The 26,253-nt window shown below is 34.0% G+C and overlaps 1 protein-coding gene across 1 annotated transcript; it reads left to right on the forward strand.

The window, feature by feature from the left end:
* The first annotated feature begins 5 nt into the window (after positions 1-5).
* Positions 6-26,036, forward strand: LOC115424053 (cytoglobin-1-like). Its single transcript, XM_030141148.1, has 4 exons — positions 6-80; positions 5,860-6,233; positions 16,300-16,531; positions 25,499-26,036. Exons 2-4 carry the CDS (start codon positions 6,091-6,093, stop codon positions 25,661-25,663), a joined length of 540 nt encoding a protein of 179 aa, XP_029997008.1. The 5' UTR covers positions 6-80; positions 5,860-6,090; the 3' UTR covers positions 25,664-26,036.
* The last annotated feature ends 217 nt before the right edge of the window (positions 26,037-26,253 follow it).

Raw genomic sequence — 26,253 nt, forward strand, 5'->3', positions numbered from 1 at the left:
AGGGACAATCTTGTTGCGTGCGCTTCGCGAGACGTATGTTTTGATTGAAAGGCAAATGAATTCAGTGATTCAGACACCAGGTACTCTTTAATTTTTGTTATTTTAATAAAGATGAGGGTCTGCGTTTACTGTAAGGCTTACAATAATGCATGTTTACATACATTTGTAGCCTAATTCCTATCCTCACGAGGTGTCACGAGAATGGTATGCTTTCCTATGATAGCTATTTGACACAGTGTGGTGCTCGTGCGATAATCTGCCTAAATGTGAAATGTTGGATGTACTGCTCCAGATATTTACAACCTCGAAGAAGGGTGTCAGTGCAAATGGTATTTAGTTTTGGGGACTGGTAAATAACTGAGCAGCCCTCATCTTAAGTGGTTCAGTGATGGACAAATGAATGAAATGAAATTAATTCTGCAGATCAATAATTTCCAAGTGTCTATGAGATCTAATATGGACAGATAACTGATGTAATACTAATGTGTTATTAACCCTGTCATGCATCAACTATGACAACCTTAATCAAGATTTTTTTTTTTTTTTAAAGTATTTTTATTCCTCTTTAAGCATGAAAAAAAAACAAAGCAGTTGAAAAAAAATGTTATGAACCTATTTTTCCTGGAGTTGTAAAAATGGCCACTCAGCTGGACACCATGGGTTTAATTTAAAAAAACAAAAAAACAAAAAAAAACACATATATTTACTGAAGTACCATGTGAAAACTATGATTTTTTTTTTTTTTTTTTCCCCCTAATGCTTCTAATCGGATGTTATGTCATACTTTAACATACTGGAGAGAATATGCAAAAAAAAAAAAAAAAAAACTTTGTTTAAGAAAAAACTGTTAATTACAGTCTAATCACAATAACAAGCAATTGATTTACACTCAAACATGTTGGAGCAGATCAGGTTTATCAAGAACAACATGAACTATGAGAACCTTAATCAATTTTTTTTTTTTTTTAAGTATTTTTATTCCTCTTTAAGCATGAAAAAAACACTGCGGTTGAAAAAATTTTTCTGAACCTATTTTTCATGGAGTTGTAAAAATGTCCACTCAGCTGGACACCATCGATTTAATTTTAAAGCAAAAAAACATGTATTTACTGAAGTACCGTGTGAAAACGATTATTTTTTTTGTGTTTTTTTATGCTTCTAATCTGATGTTATGTCACATTTTAACATACTGGAGGTAATATGCAAAAAAACAAAAAACTTTTTCTTTAAGAAAAAACTTAACTACAATCTAATCACAATAACAAGCAATTGATTTACACTCAAACATGTTGGAGCAGATCAGGTTTATCAAGAACAGGATGAACTATGAGAACCTTAATCAACTTTTTTTTTTTTTTTTTTTTTTTTTTTAGTATTTTTATTCCTCTTTAGGTATGAAAAAAACAACGTGGTTGAAAAAAAATTCATGAACCTATTTTTCATGGAGTTTTAAAAATGTCCACTCAGCTGGACATCATGGGTTTAATTTTTAAAGCAAAAAAAAAAAAAAAGTATTTACTGAAGTACCGTGTGAAAACTATGATTTTTTTTTATGCTTCTAATCTGATGTTATGTCACATTTTAACATACTGGAGATAATATGCAAAAAAAAAGAAAAAACTTTTTGTTTAAGAAAAAACCGTTAATTACAGTCTAATCACAATAACAAGCAAGTGATTTACACTCAAACATGTTGGAGCAGATCAGGTTTATCAAGAACAACATGAACTGTGAGAAGCTTAATCAAGTTTTTTTTTTTTTTGTTTTTGTTTTAGTATTTTTATTCCTCTTTAGGCATGAAAAAAAACAATGCAGTTGAAAAAATTTTTTATGAACCTATTTTTCCTGGAGTTTTAAAAATGTCCACTCAGCTGGACATCATGGGTTTAATTTTTAAAACAAAAAGAAACATGTATTTACTGAAGTACCGTGTGAAAACTATGACTTTTTTTTTTTTTTATGCTTCTAATCTGATGTTTTGTCACATTTTAACATACTGGAGATAATATGCAAAAAAAAACAAAAAACTTTTGTTTAAGAAAAAAATGTTAATTACAGTCTAATCACAATAACAAGCAACTGATTTACACTCAGACATGTTGGAGCAGATCAGGTTTTTTCAAGAACAGCAAAGTTACAGTAATGATCTGAATGTCAGTGTATGGGATGATCCACCTTGTTGGCTGATATGGAACTAAAACAATACAAACCATGAATATACAAGAGAACAGCTGTAGCATAACTGTCCACTGTAGTGACCACTATGCATGAAAGGGTTAAAGCAGGGGTGTCAAACTCATTTTAGTTCAGGGGTCATATTCAGCTAAATTTGATCTGCAGTGGGCCGGACCAGTAAAATAATAACAGAATAACCTATAAATAATGACAACTCCAAATTTTTGTCTTTGTTTTAGTGTAAAAAAAACCATTAAATTATGAAAATACTTACTTTTATAAACTATCCACAAAAAACAAAAAAAAACGGAAATTTAAATTAAAAAACATAAGAAAATTTAGTGAAATTTTAACAATATTATTCCTCCACTTCTCATTTCTCCATGTGCATTATGGATCAGATCTTCAAAGACACTAAACACTGAGGAACAGGCAGAAAAACTGTTAAAACTGTGCTTAATTTTCTGTAGACATTTCAGGTTGTTCATATTTGTTCAGGTTATTCACATTTTAGTGTTTCAGGATAGTTTGTAAATGTAAATATTTTCATAATTTAATGTTATTTTTTGCACTAAAACAAAGGGGAAAAAATTAAGATGTTAATTCTAGATTTTTTTTGGGCTTAATTCAAGATTTTTTTTACTTAATTGAAGATTTTTTTTTTTTTTTGTCTTAATTCAAGGTTTTTTTTTTACTTAATTGAAGTTTTTTTTTTCTTAATTTTAAATTTTTTTCTAAATTTGAGATTTTTTTTTTGGCTTAACTGAAGAATTTTTTTACTTAATAGAAGATTTTTTTTTAGGCTTAATTGAAGATTTTGTTGGCTTAATTGAAGATTTTTTTTTACGCAATTGAAGATATACATATATATATATATATATATATATATATATATAAATACAGGGTTAAAATTCCTATCTGTCCTAGTAGGATTACGAATCCTACTGGATTTCAATCTCTACTGTGATACACACACACACACATATATATATATATATATATATATATATATATATATATATATATATATATATATATATATATATATATATATATAAATACAGGGTGGGGAAGCAAAATTTACAATGAACATTTAGTTGTTTGTTCTCAGCAGGCACTACGTCAATTGTTTTGAAACCAAACATATATTGATGTCATAATCATACCTAACACTATTATCCATACCTTTACAGAAACTTTTGCCCATATGAGTAATCAGGAAAGCAAACGTCAAAGAGTGTGTGATTTGCTGAATGCACTCGTCACACTAAAGGAGATTTCAAAAATAGTTGGAGTGTCCATAAAGACTGTTTATAATGGAAAGAAGAGAATGACTATGAGCAAAACTATTACGAGAAAGTCTGGAAGTGGAGGAAGAAAAACAAAAAACGTACCAAAGTTTTTATTAAAGCTCTCAAATCCAAAATCCTAAAGGATCCAACCAAATCCATGAGAGAAATGGCAATTGAACTTGAGGTAGACAACAAGAGCGTTAGAAATGCAGTAAAATATGATTTGAAGATTTAAATTCTCATGACTTTAAATAAACTAATTGGTCATACACTGTCTTTCAATCCCTGCCTCAAAATATTGTAAATTTTGCTTCCCCACCCTGTATATATATATATATATATATATATATATATATATATATATATATATATATATATATATATATATATATATATATATATATATATATATATATATATATATATATTATATATATATTTTTTTTTTTTTTTTTTTTTACTTAATTGAAGTTTGTTTGTTTTTTTTTTTTGCTTAATTCAAGATTTTTTTTTACTTAACTGAAGATTTTTTTTTCTTAATTTGAGATTTTTTTCTAAATTTGAGATTTTTATTTTTTTTTTGCTTAATTGAAGATTTTTTTACTTAATTGAAGATTTTTTTTTTTTTTTTTTTTTGGCTTAATTCAAGATTTTTTCCTTAATTCAAGCTAATTTTTTTTTTTGCTTAATTCAATTCACAACACTGGAATTTTCGCACTTGGCAAAAACATCCCAGGGGCTGAACTTGAATCTTTGGCGGTCCACATTTGGCCCCCGGGCCGCATGTTTGACAACCCTGGGTTAAAGGAAGAATTTGACAGGAGGTTTTCTCATAGACAGTTACAATAAATAATATTTTTAATAGCTCATGATTTCAGCACTGGACCACTTTCATCCATCTGGACAAGTATGCATGAAAGCAATTTTACTTCAACTGTCCACTAGATGTCATTACTAATTAACTGTATGTCTATACTCTGGGAACCCTGAGGCAACATGTTGATCTCATGAGAAGGTTAAGGGTAACATTAATCTTCTGAGAGAGAGAGCCTGAAATCTGGGTGTGGACGACATAAACAAATAATGATGAAGAATTTATAAACTCTATCTGGCCTCATTTTTACAAGCACGAACCAGTAATAACACATCATTTTGATCTACAATCATTGACTAAGTCTTTTTGATCCAAGTATCGAAGCTGTGGTCCACCCAGTTTAATCCTTAACCTAATATCCACCAACTATTTGATAATCATAAACCTCTACATTATAAAGTCTGAAAGATGGTTTCATTTCATTTTAATTACAGCCTTCATCAAAATTACAATATTTACAATACGACAACCAAGCATAAGTGCTGCTGTTGTGTTGTTGAGGAGGGTAAAAAAAGCTGCAAAATATTGTTTGAGACACACCAATGCCAGAAAAGATGAGACCCGTTTACCTTATGCACAGTTTCTTTTTTCACCAATGTGTTTGTTAATGGTGTACTTTCAAACACTCTGTCAATGTTTAACACTGGTCTGTATGTTGTTCACACCTACTGCACATTGCACCTCCCTAGTAAGGCTTTAAATATCGCTTCAGATGTAGCTTTTTTTTTTTTTTTTTTTTTTTTTTTTTTTACGATATCTTATTCTCTCATGCTTGCTCTATTTCTAACTTGACAACATACACACAGATTCCTGAATAATCGATCTACCTGCCAAGCCCACAAGGACAAGAAAAGTGGAATAGCAACATCTTCAAGTTTTTTCTCTTATGCTTGTTAAAAAAAACAAAATGTGATTTTTTGCATGGATAACCTCCTCCACAACAAAGATCCATGCATGAAACTGCAGGGAGAACTGTGTTGATTTCTTAGGGCTTATATCAACAATTGCGAAATAATGAAAAACAAAGCGTGCAATATAATCTGTATCTTGTTAGCAGGTGAGAACAAATGAAAACCAGTGAAAAAAAAAAGCTGTCCTATTTCTGATGGACGTCATTCTGTGTAATTTTCAGTCAGTAAAGCGTTGTCACATTTACATTGACAGGGCTTTAGGAGTAATTCAATATCACCTCAAGTTAATCTCCTGGATATTCTGGAATGGCAACACAGAAGAAAAAGGTCACACCGTGCACCTTTATCTTATTTTAACGTCATAATCTTACATTGTATTCACGCTCACACATGGCATGTATTGCATATCTGACTCTCTTATTAAGGATTTGTTTTTTAACTCTTATCTCATCATGTTTTCATCACATACCACCTACAAAGGTGAGGTGGGTAGAGGGAGAAAGCAGAGAGAGAGAGAGAGAGAGAGAGAGAGAGGGAATGTAGAGTGGAGAAGAGAGAGTACAGAGGCTCCTCCTCATTTGCTGCGTGTGTTTCTTGTGTTTTTCAGCCTGTTCTTCACTCACACTCTCGCTCAGCAGCGATTCAGTGGTGAAGAAGAGCAAAGATTCTCACAGTGGAAAGAGGTGGAAAGGAATTCTGAGTTGGGTTTTTTTTTCTATCACCAGGAAAAAGACACTAAGCTGGAAAAGGTAGAAATACAGTGTATATTTGGGGGGAGGGGTATTCTTGTCAGCCCTGCCTTCTGCACGTGCTCGGTTCTGCAAAACTGTGTTCCTAGATGGAGAGGATGCAGGGAGAGGGAGAGGTGGACCACCTGGAGCGACCAAGCCCACTGACTGACAAGGAGAGGCTGATGATCCAGGACTCCTGGGCAAAAGTCTACCAGAACTGTGATGATGTTGGGGTGGCCATACTAGTCAGGTATTTCTTTCCTTTACTTTCACTTCTGTTTTATTTTTCAAAATGTAAGACAGAGTTAGGATGGCATTTATCTTATGCTGATGGAAAAATCATGGTCTAGAGCACAGGTGTCAAACATGTGGTCCGGGGGCCAAATCTGGCCCGCCAAAGGGTCCAGTCCAGCCCTTCGGATGAATTTGTGAAATGTAAAAATGACACTGACGAAATTATCAATCAACAGTGTAAAAGTCATTTTAATTCAGGTTCCGCATATAGACCAATTAAATCTCAATTGGGTCAGACTAGTAAAATATCACTATAATAACCTATAAATAATGGCAACTGATCTGTGTTTTCGTGTAAAAAAAAAAAAAGTAAAATTACATGAAAATGTTTATATTAACAAACAAAAAATGTGAATAACCTGAACAAATATGAACAGCTTGAAATGTTTTAAGAGATGTAAATGCAATTTTACCAGTATTCTGCCTGTTACTAAATGTTTTATCTATTTGTAATTGACATGTAAGTTATAAAAGTGATAAAATGAGGCAGAATATTGTGAAAATTGTCCTTGTTTTTCCTAAGATTTTTCAAGTTCTTGATGTTTTTCAGATTTTTAAGGAAACATTGCGGATGTAAACATTATCCTGATGTAATTTACTTTTTCACTGTTATTATTTTACTGGTCCAGCCTACTTGAGATTATATTGGGGTGAATGTGGCCCCTGAACTAAAATGAGTTTGACACCCCTGGTCTACAGTAGAGTTAAAAAATAGGACCAATGGCCCTGTAGCTTACCGGCCAAATTAAAAGCTTTGGGAAATGTATCCGGATGCCATTTATTATCACCCAGTTCTGTGTATTTATTATATTACAGAAATAGCCCATGTTTTGGTCATATTCCAATCAGATCTGTAAAAAATTCAAATTCCAACTTGATATCATTGATACTTACTGATTTATTGGATCAATCCACTTCCTATCTGTTATAATGGGAAAATGTTTCAAAGTCTCACCAAATCCAGAATCAGATCCAGATCGAAATAATTTCAATACCTTGTGCTGACATCATCATACAGAAGCTGTATACCAAGTTTGAAGTCAATCAGAACTGGAGTTTCAGAGAAGAAGACGTTTGAAATTTTTTCCCCATAACAGCCCATGTTAAATTTTCCGTAAGTTCCCAGATCCAGAAGAAGATCCTGATCAGCATGTGGCCATTATGTTTTGGTCATCTCCCCATCAGGGCTGGACTGTAGAAATTTACACTGGATATCATTTATATTTACTGAACTATTGCATCCATCCACTTCCTATCTCTTTTAATGGGGAATTTTTTCAAAGTGGCACCAAATCCAGAATCAGATCCGGATCCAAATAATTCCACTAACTTTTGTTGACATCATCATAAAGAAGCTGTATACCAAGTTTGAAGTCAATCAGAATTGTAGTTTCGGAGAAGAAGACGATTGAAAGTTTTGTTACGGACGACAGACGATGACAGACAACGGACGCCGCATGATGACAATAGCTTACGGTTCAAAATGACAGAGAAAAGTAAGAAGATTTGCTATATATTTTTTTATCTGCAATGGTTTTATATGCAAATATATGCTCCTTATTTTTGTTTGTCCTGCTTTCATCCTTTCTAACAGCAGCATATTTCACAAATCCCATGAATTGCATTGAATTTTAGAGCTTTTTCTATCATTCTTACACTCATACATGCGTCTTAGACTGTTGCATTCACCCTGTTTTCCATTCATCGCACCTGCAGGAGCCCAAAAGTACACAAATGCTGCAAGCATAAACTACCCAAAGTCCAAATCCCTTGGTGAATTTCATCTGCTGAGGAAGCTAAACTTTAAAGATCCCATCGGAGAGTAAATGTTTAGGCTGCCCGAAGCCACTTACTCATCATTCATATTTCTACATGGAATATACTCACTTCTTCCTCTTTTCTTAATCCTGTTTGTCAAACACAGACCGTGGATAAACATTAAAATCCATCAGTCAGACATCTTTGGCTCTCAGAGAACTCCCTCCCTCGGAGCAGGTCATGTTTTGAATGCCTGCATAGAAGGCTAGGCAACAGGAATTAATCAGTAGCTGTCAGACCTTGTAAACTTCCCCTCTTTTCTCCAAAATCCAGGGATGTTCTTCTTGTGTCCGAAGATTGTGTGAAATTATAATCATCCTCAATCAATCGGGCATTTTAAAAAATCCTAATTCTTGTTATTTCCTATTTTTACCTCAGTCCAATTGAAATATTTCAGCAGTTTTTGTTGAAATCAGTGACAAAAACATGTGAAAACAAAGCATTTGCAGGAAACGAGCCAGAGTTCCCATGAAGGATTTCAAGCTTTTACTGAACATGAAAGACGAGGTTTATTGCATGACAAAGCACACCTTTACAATCCTTTATGACTGATGGAGGTTAAAGTTGACAGGGAGGACAGATAAAAATGTGAGTGCAGTATGCTTGTGCTATAACTGAGAAAAAAGATTTTGTCTTTTAATCGACAGCACTGTCGTATTAATGCTCCAATATTTATCAGCGTAGATCCTCCTCTATCTGTTTACAGCCACAACCAAACTTAACGAGATGCAACTGATAAGGAGTTAATGGCACACTTATTTACTGCAGCATTCTCTCGTAATGACCCGTTGACCTCCAGGAATTTGAAATATGAGGGCTGATCGATAAGTGAAGCCATACCACAGTCTCCTTGCTGTTTTTAACCCTTTCATGCATGAATTATGAAAAAACCTTAGTCAAGATTTTTTTCCGGAGTGTTTTTATTCCTCTTTAGGCATGAAAAAACAATGTCATTGAAATTTTTTATGAACCTATTTTTTATGGGGTTTCAAAATGTCTACTCAGCTAGACAGTTTAATTTTTGAAGAAAAGAAACATGTATTTAACCCTTTCATGCATGAATTGTGAGAACCTTAGTTGAGTTTTTTTTTGTTTGTTTTGTTTTTCGAGTGTTTTTATTCCTCCTTAGGCATGAAAAAACAATGAGACTGAGGTTTTTTTTCCTAGATATACACAAATGTCCACTCAGCTACACCATGAATTTTATTCTTGAAGCAAAGAAACATGTATTTAAAACCCAATATCATAAAGTGATATGAAAACTGTGAAATGGAACCATGCTTAATGCAGCTAATCTGATGTTTTCTCACATTTTAACATATTCTAATACTAGTTATTACTCACTTCATGGAGATAATATGCAAAAAATAACAATTAACAAATGATTTCCACTCAAGAACCAATCAAGAATAGCAAAGTTACAGTAACAGTATGAATTGCAGTTTATGAGATGATGCATAAGCGTCCACTGTGTTGGCTGATATGGAACTAAAACAACTAAACCCATGAATGTACAAGAGAACAGCTGTAGAATAACTGTCCACTGTAGTGACCACTGTACATGAAAGGGTTAAAATACAATATCAGAAAGTGATATACTGTGTGAAAGCTATGAAATAAAAACATTTTTAATGCTGTTAATCTGATGTTTTCTCACATTTTATCTTACTCTAATACAAGTTATTACTCACTTCATGGACATAATTTTTTATGTTTCTTTTTATTTTTTGTTTAAGAAAACTGTTAAAACCCCTTTAGCCCTATCAGCCCACCCGCGGGCCGGAAAAATTATATTAATATTCATCTGCTATAAAAATATAATAAATCAGGACAATGGATGTTTTTTTCAACTTTTGCTCAAAGTTTAGACCCTAATGTTAATAAAAATAAATCAAAAGTGTATTTTAGTGCGAACTTTAATGTTCAAACATGATTTTTAATCTTTTTTTGGGTGAAATATACGCTATTAAAAATCTCCGACACGAACAATTAATTTATGCATATCGTCGTCAAGCCAGCCGAAAAAAAACAGGCGAGGATAAAAAAATTCTAATTTCTTTTTTAGTTTGTTACAGTTTACTCAGGCATAATAATAGATACAGTATTTTAGACAATGGGAATAGATTCTGTGAGGTCCCTAAATGTCCATAGACACCAACAACATCCATATGAACCTGATTATTATAAGTATTATAAGTAATTCTTCATTTACTTTGGGTATGTCTTTTTAGGCGTTTTTCCCCTAAAAATATGGTCAGGGTTAAACAGGTTAATTACAGTCTAATAACAAATAGCAATTGATTTACTCTCAAACATGTAACTGCAGATCAGGTTTATCATGTATTTATCAGTAATTGTGTGAATTGCAGTGTATGAGATGGTGCATAAGCGTCCATTGTGTTGTCTGATATGCAACTAAAACAACAAAACCCATGAATATATAAGGGAACAGCTGTAGAATAACTGTCCACTGTCGTGACCATTATGCATGAAAGGGTTAAACTGACAGATAATGACAACAGTGTGAAACTATGGCACTGTTTCTGAAATTTAAAACTTTGTCTGGACTTGGCTCTTCAATGAATTGCAAAGAAAAACTAAGGCAGTATTATGATTTCAACAACCACATAACATTTCTCATGAGCAGTGATGTGAAAAATACTTGACTTGCACTTAAAACGACCCTCCACCCAGATCTGAACCATTAAGACACCACCTATTACTATGTTTGTACCTTATCTGTCATTTAAATGAAAATAAGTAGTCATACAAGGGAGCGGTTTCCACTTTGGCCGACTGTAGTAACCCATAAAAACCCAGTGCTACTTCAGTGGCAGCTCCCAAATGAATTTTTCTCTCTGCTCAACCTTTCTTAAATAATTTATCACCATTTATTATAATATTATCCTCTGTATTTTGCATTTTTCACTGTAAATCATGTATTTTCCTATAAAACTGGGTTCATTTTGGTACCTGATACTTTTCCAGCTTTTTAGACCCAATAATAAAAGAGAAATATAGACATGTTTCCCCCCAGGATGTACCAGATGATGACCTCAGATAAATGCAAAAAAAAGTATACTCTTGCTCTGAGCCATCCCAAAATTAATTCATTTTTAATAAAATATTGGGGCCAAAAATAGAACCAAAATTGGGACAGGAAAATTCGATTGGAAAACATGGCTTGAAATGGTCTTATATAGCGCTATAAATAAAGACACTGTGTTAAATTTGTCAGTCCTAGTGGTTTTTCTAATCCAGACATGCAGGTTTTTCATGTTTTTCAGTCTCATTCCAGGTTTCGTGTGTAACCCATTGTGTCCACTCGAGTTACATGCAGAACCTGCCCAGTTAAACGCATATAAATCGCAAGTGATTTTGCAGCAGTGGTCATTTTTGTGAAACACTCTACCTTGCATGATTAATTCGATTCCCAAAATGTACCTGTGAGAGAATAAAAAAAATAAAATAAAATAAAAATAAAGTAGTAGCACATAATTTTCATGTCCTTTTTACCGTGTTATATGTGGATTTTTTTGTATAATAAAAATAACATAAAAATGTGTTTTATCTGGAAAAATAGTTTCTCTTTAATCTCAGTAAGTATTTATTTTTAAAATAGACTTAAAGTGCTTCCAAACTTGCTTCGTAATATTAGTCTACATCTGGTTTGAATTTTTAGCCCCCATGCAAGGTTTGGCTTTATTTAGTTTTGACTTTTTTTTCTCGAATTCAGTTAGTTTTAATTCGTTTTTAGAGCAGGTTTGCTAGTTTTTATTAGTTAAATTTTTTTTCTGAATGCTTAGTTTTAGTTTAGTTTTGGTATTAATTTTAGTTTTATGGTATCTTTTCTCTTCTTCTCCGTCGTATTCAAATAAATCCCAGACAGGACTCTGCTGCTTTCTCCCAACTTTAGTCTCCATGTTTCCAGGTAGAGTGGGAACCGAAAGACGACTGTAAACCACAGGTGACCACAAGTGACGGACCATGAAGTACCGTACGGTGCCGCTAGCTAAAATTGCAAGAGCGAAATAAATCAATTTCATATCAATCCGACACTGACAAAGATGAAAACGAAGGGACTTTTATCCATAATTTTTATACATTTTAGTTAGTTTTATAAGCACACAATACAGTTTCAGTTAGTTATCGTTTTTTCTTTTAATTATAGTTTTTATTTATTTCAGTTAACGAAAATGTTTTTACAATTCTAGTTTTCGTCTTTCCGCCCCCATGTCCTGCTTTTAGGGACCAGTTTCACAGAAGCATCCGTATAGAGTTGATTCAAATGTTATTATATATCAAAACAGAGAAAACGTAAGTAAAAGCGACCTTTTCAGCAAAGATATCATTAACTGAACATAAAAACAAGTGCCTCCATCCACTATCATTTGTCAAACTCAATGGGTTTTACTGGTGAATCAATGTTGTAGAAGATGACGGTGTTTCCACGGTAACTACGGAGCCTCTGAACTTCCAAACGGGTCATATCTGATGACCATGAAAAGACGACAAACTGCATTTTACACCAATTATTTACGTGTATTGATAGGATTAGCGGATCAACAGAACATTTCAGGTCAGTAGATGCCTTTGGTCGCCGGTGGATGTTTGGGTCTTTATGGGTTAAGCCAGGGGTGTCCAAACTTTTTTTTAAAGAGGGCCAGATCTGATAATGTGGAGATTGCCAGGGGCCAGTGGTCCCTTCGGACATTTTTTAAACAGTAAAAATTACATATAAATGTGCTGTTCTACAATAATTTTATTTTCATTGTCACAATAAAAATTTTTTAAATGGCAATGTAACCAAATCTACGCCACTCAGGTGTGAACAAATTAAAAAAAAAAAAAAAAAAAAAAAACATTTCTGCCTTCCTTTCACATCTGGAGTCAGATAACATAGAACAAACTGTATGGAGTATCTTAAACTTCCAAAAAGTTGATAAAAATCTTAACCCCACATTCATTTTAAACATGACTTATATGAGTAATCATTACTCATATTTTACTCAGTAATGCAAAGTCTGTTAACGTTTAAGATGAAAACATACGACTCTTACTCTTGTCTTTCACAAAATCATTCAGAAAGTAATATTTGCGTCACATCTACAAGTACATAACACCAGCAATTATAGGCAACTAACCTGGCAACTTGGTAGCTTGCCTTGGTGGCAAATTCATTGAACTCCCAGGTTCACATGAAGAGTCACTGTTGTGAGTTTAAAGCAGCTTGAATTTGCTTCACTTTTTCAGAGCGCTCACTCCCTGGTAGCTTGTCGTATGCGTTAGCATGTTTTGTCTGCTAGTGTGTCTTTACATTGAATTCCTTAAACAAGGCAACAATCTCTCGACAAATTAGGCAAACACAATCACCTCGATTTTCAGTGAAAAAAAATTGTAAATTCCCATCTCTCTTGGAAGCGGCGGCCCTCACTGTCAACTTTCTTTTTTTTTATTTACAGGCGCCATGGTTAGAAATTAGCAAAAATGGTTCACGGCAAAGTCACAGAGCCTGATAGAGTTAGAGTGGTGCTGCCACCATGAGGTGAAAGGAGAAACTGCATTTTGAACCTTTTATGATTCATGTACTCGGATCAACAGTCCAAGCGGGCCATAAAGAATACATTATAAAACCCAAGCTGTGGGCCGTATAAAATCTGACCGCGGGCCGTGATTGGCCCCGGGCCGGACTTTGGACATGCCTGGGTTAAGCCATGTATTCTAGATGGAACTGAAAAACATTTGCTTCCTTTTTGTGTTAGTTGTTGCACAGAGAGAGATGGGACATTAATACTAGATAGCCAGCAATAGCCAGATGCATTGGCACACTTCCCAGACTTTGGGAGGGGGTGAGGTTTTTAGGTTTCTCTTTGCTAATTCCTCAGAGGGTCAAATGATACCTCTGAGGGTCAAACAGGGATAAAAATGTCTTTGAACTGAATTTTTACTGCAGGAGTCTAGTGTGAGACACGATGCATAAAGAAATGTCAACATCTAGATCTGGATCCTGAGCAGAAATGTAAAAAAAAAAAATGCAATATTCCAAACTAATATCGTTAGTTTTCTGTGGTACTGGTTTAATCATTTGTAACAGTAAAGCACCAGGTAGCCTGAGTAGGCCGTGGCATTCATTTCTTCATTTCATCCTGTCTAATTAGCACATTTCACCTTTTGTTAGAAATCGCGAAATTGTGCAGGATGTTGGGTTTTTTTGAGGCATGACAGAAACCACAGAGCAGAACCAGGCAGACATGTGAGCTAAAGGGAGGACCGCACATAGTGAATACAAGCAGCATCTGAATCCATGAATATATCACATGTCTGTTACATGGCCATAATGGTTTTACTCAACAAGTAAATAAAAACTGCATACATAATGACATACCTGCATGCACATGGTAAAATTAAATAAGGAAACTATATTTCTAATGCAAATAGAGGTAAAACTATTCCACTTTTGCTACAAATCTTAAACCTAGCTCAACTAACGTAACCATCAGTCTAATTAATACAGCATCAAGTCCAGATATTAAGTATTAATGAGATTATTTTGAGCAAATACTTTTTTTTTTTTTTTTTAATCAAAGCTACAGATGACACCAATATTCAAGAAGCACACCCACCACAGACACTTTATCGGCTCCTGGGTTTATTTCAACAGTTTAATATTTTTAGTGAATAAAATATACACTCTACACAATATACACTTTAGTAATATAAACTATACACTCCATTTATTGACTATAAGTCTATAAATGGAATATATGTCACTCTACTTTTGTCCAATGCATTAAAATCACTTTCCGGCTAAAATTTACTTGGGGGGTCAAATGAGTGACCATTTTTGTCAAATAAAAAAGTTGTAAGAAATGCATAGAACTGTGTTGAAATAATGCTAATCCATTTGTGCACAGACTACTGATATTATTTGACAGTGGAAGCTATACTTCCAGAAATATTGGATTTTGAATAGCACGTGTATGTGAAAACTTTTGCTGGTGGACGGACGTGACATTATCCATGATGATCTGGTCAGTACCAGTACTTTATTAGTAATAAACTTATATACTTACCATTGCTAATTCTCCTCTTCTTCATAAATGTTAGTATTGTGGATCTAAAACAATAACAGCTGACACAAAAACACAAAATGTGGCAGTGGACGGATGTGACATGGTTGTTACAGATCCCATCATACTGATGCTCGGCAGCCATGTCACCGTTTCCACTAATGATCCCTGTGCAAAAACTAGGATCAGAATTATTTATTGTATAGTTTATCATCATACTAAAGAGTAAATAACAATATTGAATTGTTATTTCTTTATAAAAATGCTTATTATTAGAAAACTGTTGATTTAAAAAGTGACGTGTGACATTCTTAATGTATGTATTGGTGTAACATAAGCAGGATGGATCAGCACCATACTCCATATTGAACCTGTAAAAATAAAACATGTGATATGTAGGATATAATCTTGTAAGAAAAACTGGGGAATCTAAAAGAATAGAATATTTGTTTTTCAGGTAAATTCAGTTCAAATATAACTTGGCCATTTGTGACATGAAAATATAGCATTAATTGTGATGAAATTTGACATTTTTGAGCTGAAAACATAGTTCATATGACCATCAACATGTTGCAACAGAACTGAAATCCTGTAAATTTGCATAACTTGCATTTATCAACACAAAGTTCCTTTGGGGATTCACTTATATTGATTTCTTATGCACAAAGACAGAAATAAGACCTCTAAGCAAATTATAGCCGTTTTGAAAACTGCTGAAATAATTCAATCACAGCACATTGTGGTAATGATGCTTCACTTGCTACATCATGTGGAAAACACTGGTTAAAGTAGATGGAGTTATTACTGTTATAAACTTTAGTATCCGTGAAGCATCTGTTTTTGACTATTTTTGCCTGATAAGTTTCCTGCAAAATGATTTATTTCCTTCAACGATTAAAATCTTTTCAAAGGAATGGAATACACGTTGTACAACACAGTGCCTAGATAATAGTTTCGAGCAAATAAATACAGTGAAAATATGCAGCATTCTCATGTCAGTGCTAATGTTTACTTATGGTATCTTGCCAGCTCAGAAATGAACGTGGGTTTGCAGGCTGAAGGGTGATGAGATTAGCGGAGCTTCACAGCAGCTGCTCATACTCATATCTCTCACTTACCTCTCCTCTTTTGCAGGCTGTTTGTGAACTTCCCCTCATCCAAGCAGTACTTCAGCCAGTTCAAGCACGTCGAGGAGCCGGAGGAGCTGGAGCGGAGCGCTCAGCTCAGGAAGCATGCTCACAGAGTCATGAATGCCATCAATACACTGGTGGAGAGCCTTGACAACTCAGATAAGGTGGCCTCGGTGCTGAAGATGGTGGGCAAGGCCCACGCACTCAGACATAAGGTGGAGCCTGTGTACTTCAAGGTATAACAAACAGGAACCACACACACATTTACACTTTACAATGACTGGTATATTACAGAATACAGGGAAGAAATGAGTAACTGTTAAAGCTGCATTAAAGGATATTTAACCACTAGAGAGCAGAAAGCAAACTTCAACATAGAAACTCCAGAAAAAACATAACTCTGGGTTGTATTCAGAGTCATACACTGGCAAGTACGTACTACATACTCTACACATACTGTATATATTGTGTGCATGCTATACTGTACACTACATGGTACTTTTAATAGGAAAATAATCCCACCTCTGAATTGTACCATCACATTCACTTAGACTTAGACTTACATTCAGACTGCTGGTAAATGTGGCCCAAATCGGATTTTTTTCCCCCATATGTGACCTATATCCGATCTATTAAAGACAGTTTGAACAGCACAAATCAAATTTTTTCAAAACCGACCCAGGCCACTTTCATATGTGGTTCTAAATCCAATACATATCCAATATTTTGCAATGCGACTTCAGTCTGAACGGCCAGGTTGCATTTATCTAACCTTTACGTCATTTAAATGCGACAAACGCCACAATTCTGCGTCCCAGGTGTGTCACTTCCATAAACTCAGTGCTTACCTGCGTGGTCACGTATTACGTCAGGACCTCTTTTGGGCATGTGGGTCACTTCAGGTCACTTCAATTCAGTTCATACTCAAAATTGGTAGAAGTTGCATTTAATGTGTATTATGAACGAGCATACAAAAAAAACTGATTTCACCAAAAAAATCCAAATGTTGCATTAAGACCTGCTGTCTGAATGTAGTCTACACAACATGAACGTAGACAAACTTTATTGATCCATAATGGAAATTACTTGGTCACAATAGCTCAGTTGCATATAAAAACACTCTTGAAAAAAACACTAGCAAAAAAGCAACAAAGGAAAGTAAATGTGAAGAGATAAAAGCAATACATTTTTTTAATATATATATATACATATATATATATGTATATATATATATATATATATATATATATATATATATATATATATATATATATATATATATATATATATATACACTAATAAAGCAGAAAAAAATAAAATACAATAAAAAATAAATCTACAATCTATCTATAGGAATCAATCTACAGGAAATAGAAGTAAAATATGTACATACACAAATAAACCAGAAAAAAATACAAGATTTGCATATGATGTTTGTCAAATTAAAAGATAATTTTACACGTCAAGAGAGTTCCAACCTGTGGTAAAATATTTACCTTATCAGACTGTGAAACTATGTAAATACAAAGGCTTTAAGTGTGACTCTGCACAATCTGTTCAGTCACTGTTGATGTCTCTGAAACGTCAACATGACCAGACTTGAAATCATTTTCATCTCTTTTAATACTTTTTTCCTTGCTCTGAAAGACTGAGGTAAAATGTGCCAAGGCAGTGGTCATTTTAGTGTTGATGATGTGTATCACATGTGATAGAGATGTAGTCCATTGACCTATGTAGTACAAAAGTGAAAGTTTCTTTAAACTTAACAAGACGCAACTGATAAGGAGTTAATTGCGCGCTTATTTCCAGCAACATTCTCTCGTAATGACCCGTTGACCTCCAGGAATTTGAAATATGAGGGCTGATCGATAAGAGAAGCCATACCACAGTCTCCTCGCTGTTTTTAAACTGACAGATAATGACAGCAGTGTGAAACTATGGCACTGTTTCTGAAATTCAAAACTTTGTCTGGACTTGGCTCTTCAATGAATTGCAAAGAAAAGCTAAGGCAGTATTATGATTTCAACAACCACATAACATTTCTCATGAGCAGTGATGTGAAAAATACTTGATTTGCACTTAAAAAGACCCTCCACCCAGATCTGAACCATTAAGACACCACCTATTACTATGTTTGTACCTTATCTGTCATTTAAATGAAAATAAATAGTCATACAAGGGAGCGGTTTCCACTTTGGCCGACTGTATTAACCCATAAAGACCCAGTGCTACTTTTGTGGCAGTTCCCAAATGATTTTTTCTCTCTGCTCAATCTTTCTTAAGTGATTTATCACCATTTATTATAATATTATCCTCTGTATTTTGCATTTTTCACTGTAAATCATGTATTTTCCTATATGGGTGAAAGACTGAGGTAAAATGTGCCAAGGCAGTGGTCATTTTAGTGTTGACGATGTGTATCACGTGATAGAGATGCAGTCCATTGACCTGTGTAGTACAAAAGTGAAAGTTTCTTTACTATCTTAGCCACAAACTGTGACTTTCTTGGCTTATAACATTATCTCTTAAATCAACAAACATCATATCTGTAAATGAAACCACTATTAAAATGGGATTTTAAAAAAATATAGATCATATTTTTCCAAAGTTAGGCCCCATAGGGTACAATCAGAAGGGCTGGGACTTCGCCTTTTTTTTTTTTTTTTTTAACATACATAGAGTCGCGGGAAAAATTATTAGACCATCAAAAGTCATCAGAAACAATGGTTATGCAAACAAGTACTAACTCCTGTGTGTATCATGTGACCAAAACAGACAGAAAAGAAAACATGGAATGCCTAAAAGCACTGTTTTTGTCAGTACAATGCCATAGATATTGATGTAAGAACTGAAGTGATTTTGGTTATTATCAAGAAAACATGGAAAATGGATAGATATCAGCTCTGAAATTAACCCTTTCATGCATTCTGGTCACTACAGTGGACAGTTATTCTCCAGCTGTTCGCTTGTATATTCATGGGTTTTGTTGTTTTAGTTTAATATCAGCCAACACGGTGGACACTTATGCATCATCATCCCATCCACTGTAATTCATACCATTACTGAAACTTTGCTGTTTTTGATCAACCTGATCTGCAGTAACATGTGTTAAATCAATTGCTAATTGTTATTAGACTGTAATTAACAGTTTTCTTTATCAAAAATGTTTTTTTTTTGCATATTATTTGCATGAAGTTAGTAATAACTAGTATTAGAGTATGTTAAAATGTGAGAAAACATCAGATTAGCTGCATGAAAAATGTTTTTAATTCATAGTTTTCACACAGTTTATCACTTTCTGATGATGGGTTTTAAATACATATTTTTTTTGCTTCAGAAATTAAATGCATGGTGTCCAGCTGAGTGGACATTCTTGTAACTCCATGAAAAATAGGTTCATAAAAAACTTTCTATTGCATTGTTTTTTTCATGCCTAAACAGGAATAAAAACACTCAGGAAAAAACCAACTAAGGTTCTCGTAATTCATACATGAAAGGGTTAAACTTTTGTCCGCTATTTTTGTTGTTATCATTATATTTGTCCAAACAAATGTACCTTTAGTTGTACCAGGCATTAAAATGAACTAGAAACTGAAGAAAACAAGGGTGGTCTAATAATTTTTTCCGTGACTGTATATCATATATTACATACATACATAGTGTACTACATAGTCATGTGACTGCCAGGTGTATCATCATGGAAACTGTTTCTTGGCTTTTTTCGCCTGAGTTTGACGGAAGTTTTTGTTATATTTTTTTTAGAGGAATCTCCATTAAATAACAAGAAATAAGAGTAGTCATCATCAGTTTTTATCTTATTATACAGGGTGGGGAAGCAAAATTTACAATATTTTGAGGCAGGGATTGAAAGACAGTGTATGACCAATTAGTTTATTGAAAGTCATGAGAATTTATTTGCCCCAAGAACATTTCCAAATGTTTTTATTCTATGTGTCCTCCTTCTTTCTCAATAACTGCCTTCACACGCTTCCTGAAACTTGCGCAAGTGTTCCTCAAATATTCGGGTGACAACTTCTCCCATTCTTCTTTAATAGTATCTTCCAGACTTTCTCGTAATAGTTTTGCTCATAGTCATTCTCTTCTTTCCATTATAAACAGTCTTTATGGACACTCCAACTATTTTTGAAATCTCCTTTGGTGTGACGAGTGCATTCAGCAAATCACACACTCTTTGATGTTTGCTTTCCTGATTACTCATATGGGCAAAAGTTTGTGAAAAGGTATGGATAATAGTGTTAGGTATGATTATGACATCAATATATGTTTGGTTTCAAAACAACTGACGTAGTGCCTGCTGAGAAAAAACAACTAAATGTTCATTGTAAATTTTGTTTCCCCACCCTGTAGCTTTAATGTTTCAACTGGCAAGAGAATGCTATTTGTCTCCATCAATCATCATTAGCATTTGTATAAAAATGCATTATAGCAAATCGGACCATTTAGCAGTTTTATGCACTTACGCTGCAGTCGCTTGTATTCTCCCCCGCAGCACATGGCTGTTTTTGCCTGAAGTTTCCTGAGCTATATGTCCATATTTAACAGGGAACTCTGGCCCACATTCCTGCATCCCACGATACACTGCGTTGTGGGATGCAGTATATCATACAGATAGCTGATATTTGGTCCGTGTAGTACACATCCTGGGATCTTTGGCATTATGTAGGATTTCACATTTGTCACGCACTACTTACTACTGTTGATCAGAATGAGTACGTCAGTATTAGACAGCACCATTTGGAGCAGAGCCCTAGTTTCTCCAACAACACCTTCTGGAGTTCATTATAGTCTTTTGACAAACAACATTATTAAATTTTGCGGCCTCTGATCCTTGATACCTGATAATACCTTCTAAGTAGTAGGAAATGAAAAACATATGTGATTCTCTTCATTTCAGTGGAGCTTCCTGACATGTGATGTTGGATAGTGTACTGTAGTCAGCCGAGCATATCTGAAGTTTATTTAAAAAAAAAAAAAAAAAAAAACTCACACTCACAGCATTGATTTTCAGTGTAACCGGCAACGCTAGAAACCATTTCCCAGGAATTCACTATTTAAACATATTCTTGATAGTGCATTAACCCTTTATAGTTCACACATAGAAATACTCTGAAATTCTAAATTTCAACATTAGTGTGTTATTGTAGAACATAAAACTTTATTACTTTTGTGAAAAATTTTAAAACGTTTTATTTTTATGTAGAAAATCAAGGTTAATGAAGTTACCATATTTGGTTCCTTACCTATAAGTGACATAGAAATATATATCTAAGAAGTAAATATAAAAAATATGAGAAAAACACATGTAAGGTGAAAGGAACATGTATTTTAGAACATTAGAACATCACTTTTAGAACATTACAACAACATAAGTGCTGATCCAGACACCTGTTGACATACACCAGGGGGTGTCAAACATGCAGTTCGTGGGCCAAAATCGGCCCTCCAAAGGGTCCAATCTGGCCCGTGGGATGAATTTGTGAAATGTAAAATTTATACTGAAGATATTAACAGTTAAGTGTTTCCAGCTTTCATATCAACCTATAAATACTGACAACAACAAATTTTTCTAAAATGTTATACTGAAAATATTTATTTAATTTTACAGTGTAGTTATTTGTAGTTTAATCAGATCTCAAAACAACAATCGATCAATACAGTTCACTTCAGTTCAATTCAACTTTATTCATATGACTCAGTATCACAAATTAATGATTCATCCTTGAGGGTTTTAAGATATATTCATTGTGCAACAACATCTGTCCATTGAAATTCTGTTGAAATGATGAAAAACTCTAAGTCTCAGGTGTCAAACATGCGGCCCGGGGGCCAAATCCAGCCCACCAAAGGGTCCAATCTGGCCCGTGGGATGAATTTGTGAAATGTAAAATTTACACTGAAGATATGAACAGTTAAGTGTTTCCAGCTTTCATATCAATTTATAAATACTGACAACAACAAATTTTAAACTGAAAATATTTTAATTTACAAACTATCCTTTCACAATAAAATGGAAATAACCTGAAAAAATACGAACCTGAAATCTCTTAAGAAAATTAAGTGCACTTTGAACAATATTCTGCCTGTTAAAAAATCTTTTGTGTAACATTGTGTGTAATGTACATGTATAAATGATAAGTTGAGACATAATATTGTTAAAATTGCCCTTATTTTTCTTAAGAAATTTCAGTTTTTCTGATTATTATTATTATATATCTGTGACAGCATAGTTTGTAAATGGAAATATTTGAGTAATTTCATGTGTTTATTGCACTAAAACATAGACAAATACTTGGAGTGGACATTATTTATAGGTTAATATGTTATTATTTTACTGGTCGGCCCACTGGAGGTCAAATTGGGCTGAATGTGGCACCTGATCTAAAACGAGTTTAACACCCCTGACATCCACATTCTCCCTTTGAACATCATTCCTTACATTAGTACCATTACTTCATGGTACCTAACAAAGCAGGTCCACTCACTGTTCATGCAGAGGTGGACCTTACAGACCCTGTAGACCACATTGGACCTGAGATTGATACCTCACTGTCCTCACTGTAACTGTTGCTGTCTTGTAATGTATGTGCAAATTACCAAAAATAGTCACTTGCAGGTTAAAGGGTTAAAGGTAGGGTAGGAGATGATTTCCTGGAGCATTTTTTTTTTACTATATTGCTTAAAATCCCCTTCACAACCCGATTGGAACCAATTAATGAAATGCTCTAACACAGGGGTGTCAAACTCATTTTAGTTCAGGGGCCACATTCAGCCCAATTCGATCTCAAGCGGGCCAAACCATTAAAATAATAGCATAAAAACCTATAAATTATGACAACTCCAAATTTTTCTGTGCAAAAAATAACTTAAATTCTGAAAATTTTTACATTTTACAAACTATCTAAGACAAAAAAGATGTGAATAATCTAAAAAAAAACCCCAGAAATTTCTGAAGAAAAATAAGCACAGTTTTATAATATTCTGCCTCAACTTATGATTTATACATGCGCATTACAGATCAGATCTACCAAGGTACAAAACATTTGTTAAAATTGCACTTATTTTTCTTTAGATATTTCAGGTTGTTCATATTTGTTCTGTTTATTGACATTTTATTGTTAAAGGATATCAGAATTTAATGTTTTTTGCAATAAATCACAGAGAAAAAATTTGTGTCGCCATTATTTATAGGAATGATGTCTTTTTTCACGTTAAAGAAGAAAATTTGGAGTAATTATTTATAGGTTATTATGCTATTATTTTTGAGTTTGATGCCTTTGACTGTTAATATCTTCAGGGTAATTTTTGCACTTTGCAAATTCATCCTGCGGGCCGGATTGGAAGTTTTTTGGTCTGCCTAAAAAGTCTATTAGACAACTGCAGCTGATCTAGAATGCTGCTGCTCGAGTCCTCACTAAGACCAAAAGAGTGGACCACATCAGTCCAGTTCTGAGGTCTCTACACTGGCTCCCTGTCTCTCAGAGAATAGACTTTAAAATTCTCTTACTAGCATATAAAGCACTGAATGGTTTAGGCCCAAAATACATCAGAGACCTTCTAGTCCAGTATGAACCATCCAGACCACTCAGGTCGTCTGGTGCAGGTCTGCTCTGTGTTCCAAAAGTCTGAACTAAACATGGAGAATCAGCGTTCAGTTTCTATGCTCTGTATATCTGGAACAAACTACCAGAAAATATCAGGTCTGCTGAGAGTCTGAGTTCTTTTAAGTCAAGGTTAAAGACTCACCTGTTCACTGCTGCCTTTGACTAAAAGGCTTTTGACTTTTTAAATCTTATATTCTCTTTGAAACTCTGCACTGCAACTCTTACTTTAATGTGTGTTTTTATTTTATTTTATTTTTATTTTTATTTTATTTTTGATTTTATGTCTTGTTTTCTTACTTGCTGTTTTTAATCACCTTTTAATGTTTTAAATGTGTTTTAATTTTTCCCTGTCGTTGTATTTCAATGTCCTGTGTGAAGCACCTTGAATTGCCTTGTTGCTGAAATGTGCTATACAAATAAACTTGCCTTGCCTTTTGGTGGGCCGGTTTTGGCCCCTGGGCCGCATGTTTGACACCTGTGCTCTAACACAAAAATAAAAAAATTTAGTTGCTAGTGGAATGGACAGGACTGAAAAAACACCATCCAATCATTTTAACCGGCCCATCGAAATGATTGAATGGTGATAAGTCTATCAAACTCACTGCCATTTGTCCCTCCCCCCTCTGTGAGTTCAACCCAGTACTTTGGAGGAGTGGCTTCAGGGGGAAGTCTTAAGAAAGGGGTGTGGGCTTTTGAATTGTTTATTTTCAAAATGTAGCTTGCTCAAACTGTTTGTCCACACTGTAAAAAATGACTGTAGAATTAACATCAAAAAGTTGTAAAATTGCAACAACAAAAAAATTGTAAGTGACAATACAATGCAAAGGTGTTTATTTGAAAAGATTTTTGTGTTAACGATTAAATCAAATATAGCTGTAGTTTTTACAGGAAGAGTATGTGAACAAAACCAGATTTGTATGTAAATGATGTATTTCTGTTGTTTTTAGAAAATAAAACTGTAAATTGAAAAAGAATGTGGTGCCGTTTAAATTGCAAAGACCATAATATTGAAATAACGGCCTATTTGCTTTTTTTTTTTTTTTTTTTTTTTAAATAAAAAAGTTATTTTTAAAAAGTAAACATTTAGCAATTTAACATTTTAAACTTGTAAATTAATGGGTTGGTCGAGTTGGTAGAGCGGCTCATCCAATAACCAAAGGGTTGGTGGTTCGACTGTCCATATGTCCAAGTGTCCATGGAAGACACTGAAGCCTAAATTGTTCTCAGTTGGACCTGGTGGATTTGGAAAGTGCTTTGGACACCATGAAGGTGGAGAAAATGTGCTAAATAAGTGCAGTTCATTTACCATTTAAATCCAATATTAAATCTACATGTTTAAAATGTTAAATCTACATGTTTAAAATGTTAAATCTACACGTTTAAAATGTTAAATCTACACGTTTAAAATGTTAAATCTACATGTTCCTCCGTAAATATGTTTACAGTTGGATGTGTTTTTTACAGTATTGTTCTGGTAACCACAGCCACCAATTTTTTTTCCGTAAAAACAACAGGACTTTTTTTATAGAGCAGGATTTCCTACCCTACCTTTAAGGTTTCTACTTTTTGTGTATTGCCCAGATTCTGAGTGGTGTGATACTGGAAGTTTTGGGAGAAGAATTCCCAGAGGTTGTGACACCAGAAGTAGCTGCAGCGTGGACCAAACTCTTGGCTACAGTCTACTGCAGCATCACGGCCGTCTATGAGGAAGTGGGCTGGTCCGAGCTCTCAACCTCGACCGGGTGAAGTTTGGAGTCTGGGGTTACCGGACCATGCAAACCCAGAGACTGTTATATCCACGGCCTCATAAAAGAGGGATCAAATGACAGGGATTGACCTTTAAAGGGAAGCAATGTATCTTTACAGAGTTTATCTGACAAATCTAGAGAACAGTTTAAAGTAATCTTAGATCATTGTGGGCTGTGAAACATATACTCTAATGTAAACAATAATAAGATTAGGTACAACGGCTCTTTTATAGCTAACTGCAAGTGTTGGAAGCAGGGATAGAATGTTAATAATGTAAAACTCCCATTGTTTTTGTACAATTCTTAAGGAGTGATCTATAAAAAAAAAAAAAAAAAAAAAAAAAAGGGAATAAACTGAAGAAAAATGCAAACATTAACCAAGACTGGACAAGAGGTCACATTTGACTTGGATGTGCCTTTTACTGAATGTGTATATCGAGAAACTGCCATGTAAATATCATTCTTTCTAAATATCGTGATGGTTTTTCTGATTTTTTTTTTTTTTCTTATTAGCGGCGTGTGTCCACTTGTGTCCAATATATGAAATAGAATACCAGGACGTTTTTACATTTTTAACAGTTATTTGTG

This window comes from Sphaeramia orbicularis, chromosome 8 (genome assembly GCF_902148855.1).
Source record: "Sphaeramia orbicularis chromosome 8, fSphaOr1.1, whole genome shotgun sequence".
Taxonomy (NCBI): domain Eukaryota; kingdom Metazoa; phylum Chordata; class Actinopteri; order Kurtiformes; family Apogonidae; genus Sphaeramia; species Sphaeramia orbicularis.

What these genes read in the sequence shown, in the direction of transcription:
- LOC115424053 (XM_030141148.1), top strand. Translation starts at nt 6,091, where the DNA reads ATGGAGAGGATGCAGGGAGAGGGAGAGGTGGACCACCTGGAGCGACCA. An exon ending in GGGGTGGCCATACTAGTCAG is followed by an intron (nt 6,234 to 16,299) that starts GTATTTCTTTCC and finishes CCTCTTTTGCAG; the next exon opens with GCTGTTTGTGAACTTCCCCT. An exon ending in TGGAGCCTGTGTACTTCAAG is followed by an intron (nt 16,532 to 25,498) that starts GTATAACAAACA and finishes TGTATTGCCCAG; the next exon opens with ATTCTGAGTGGTGTGATACT.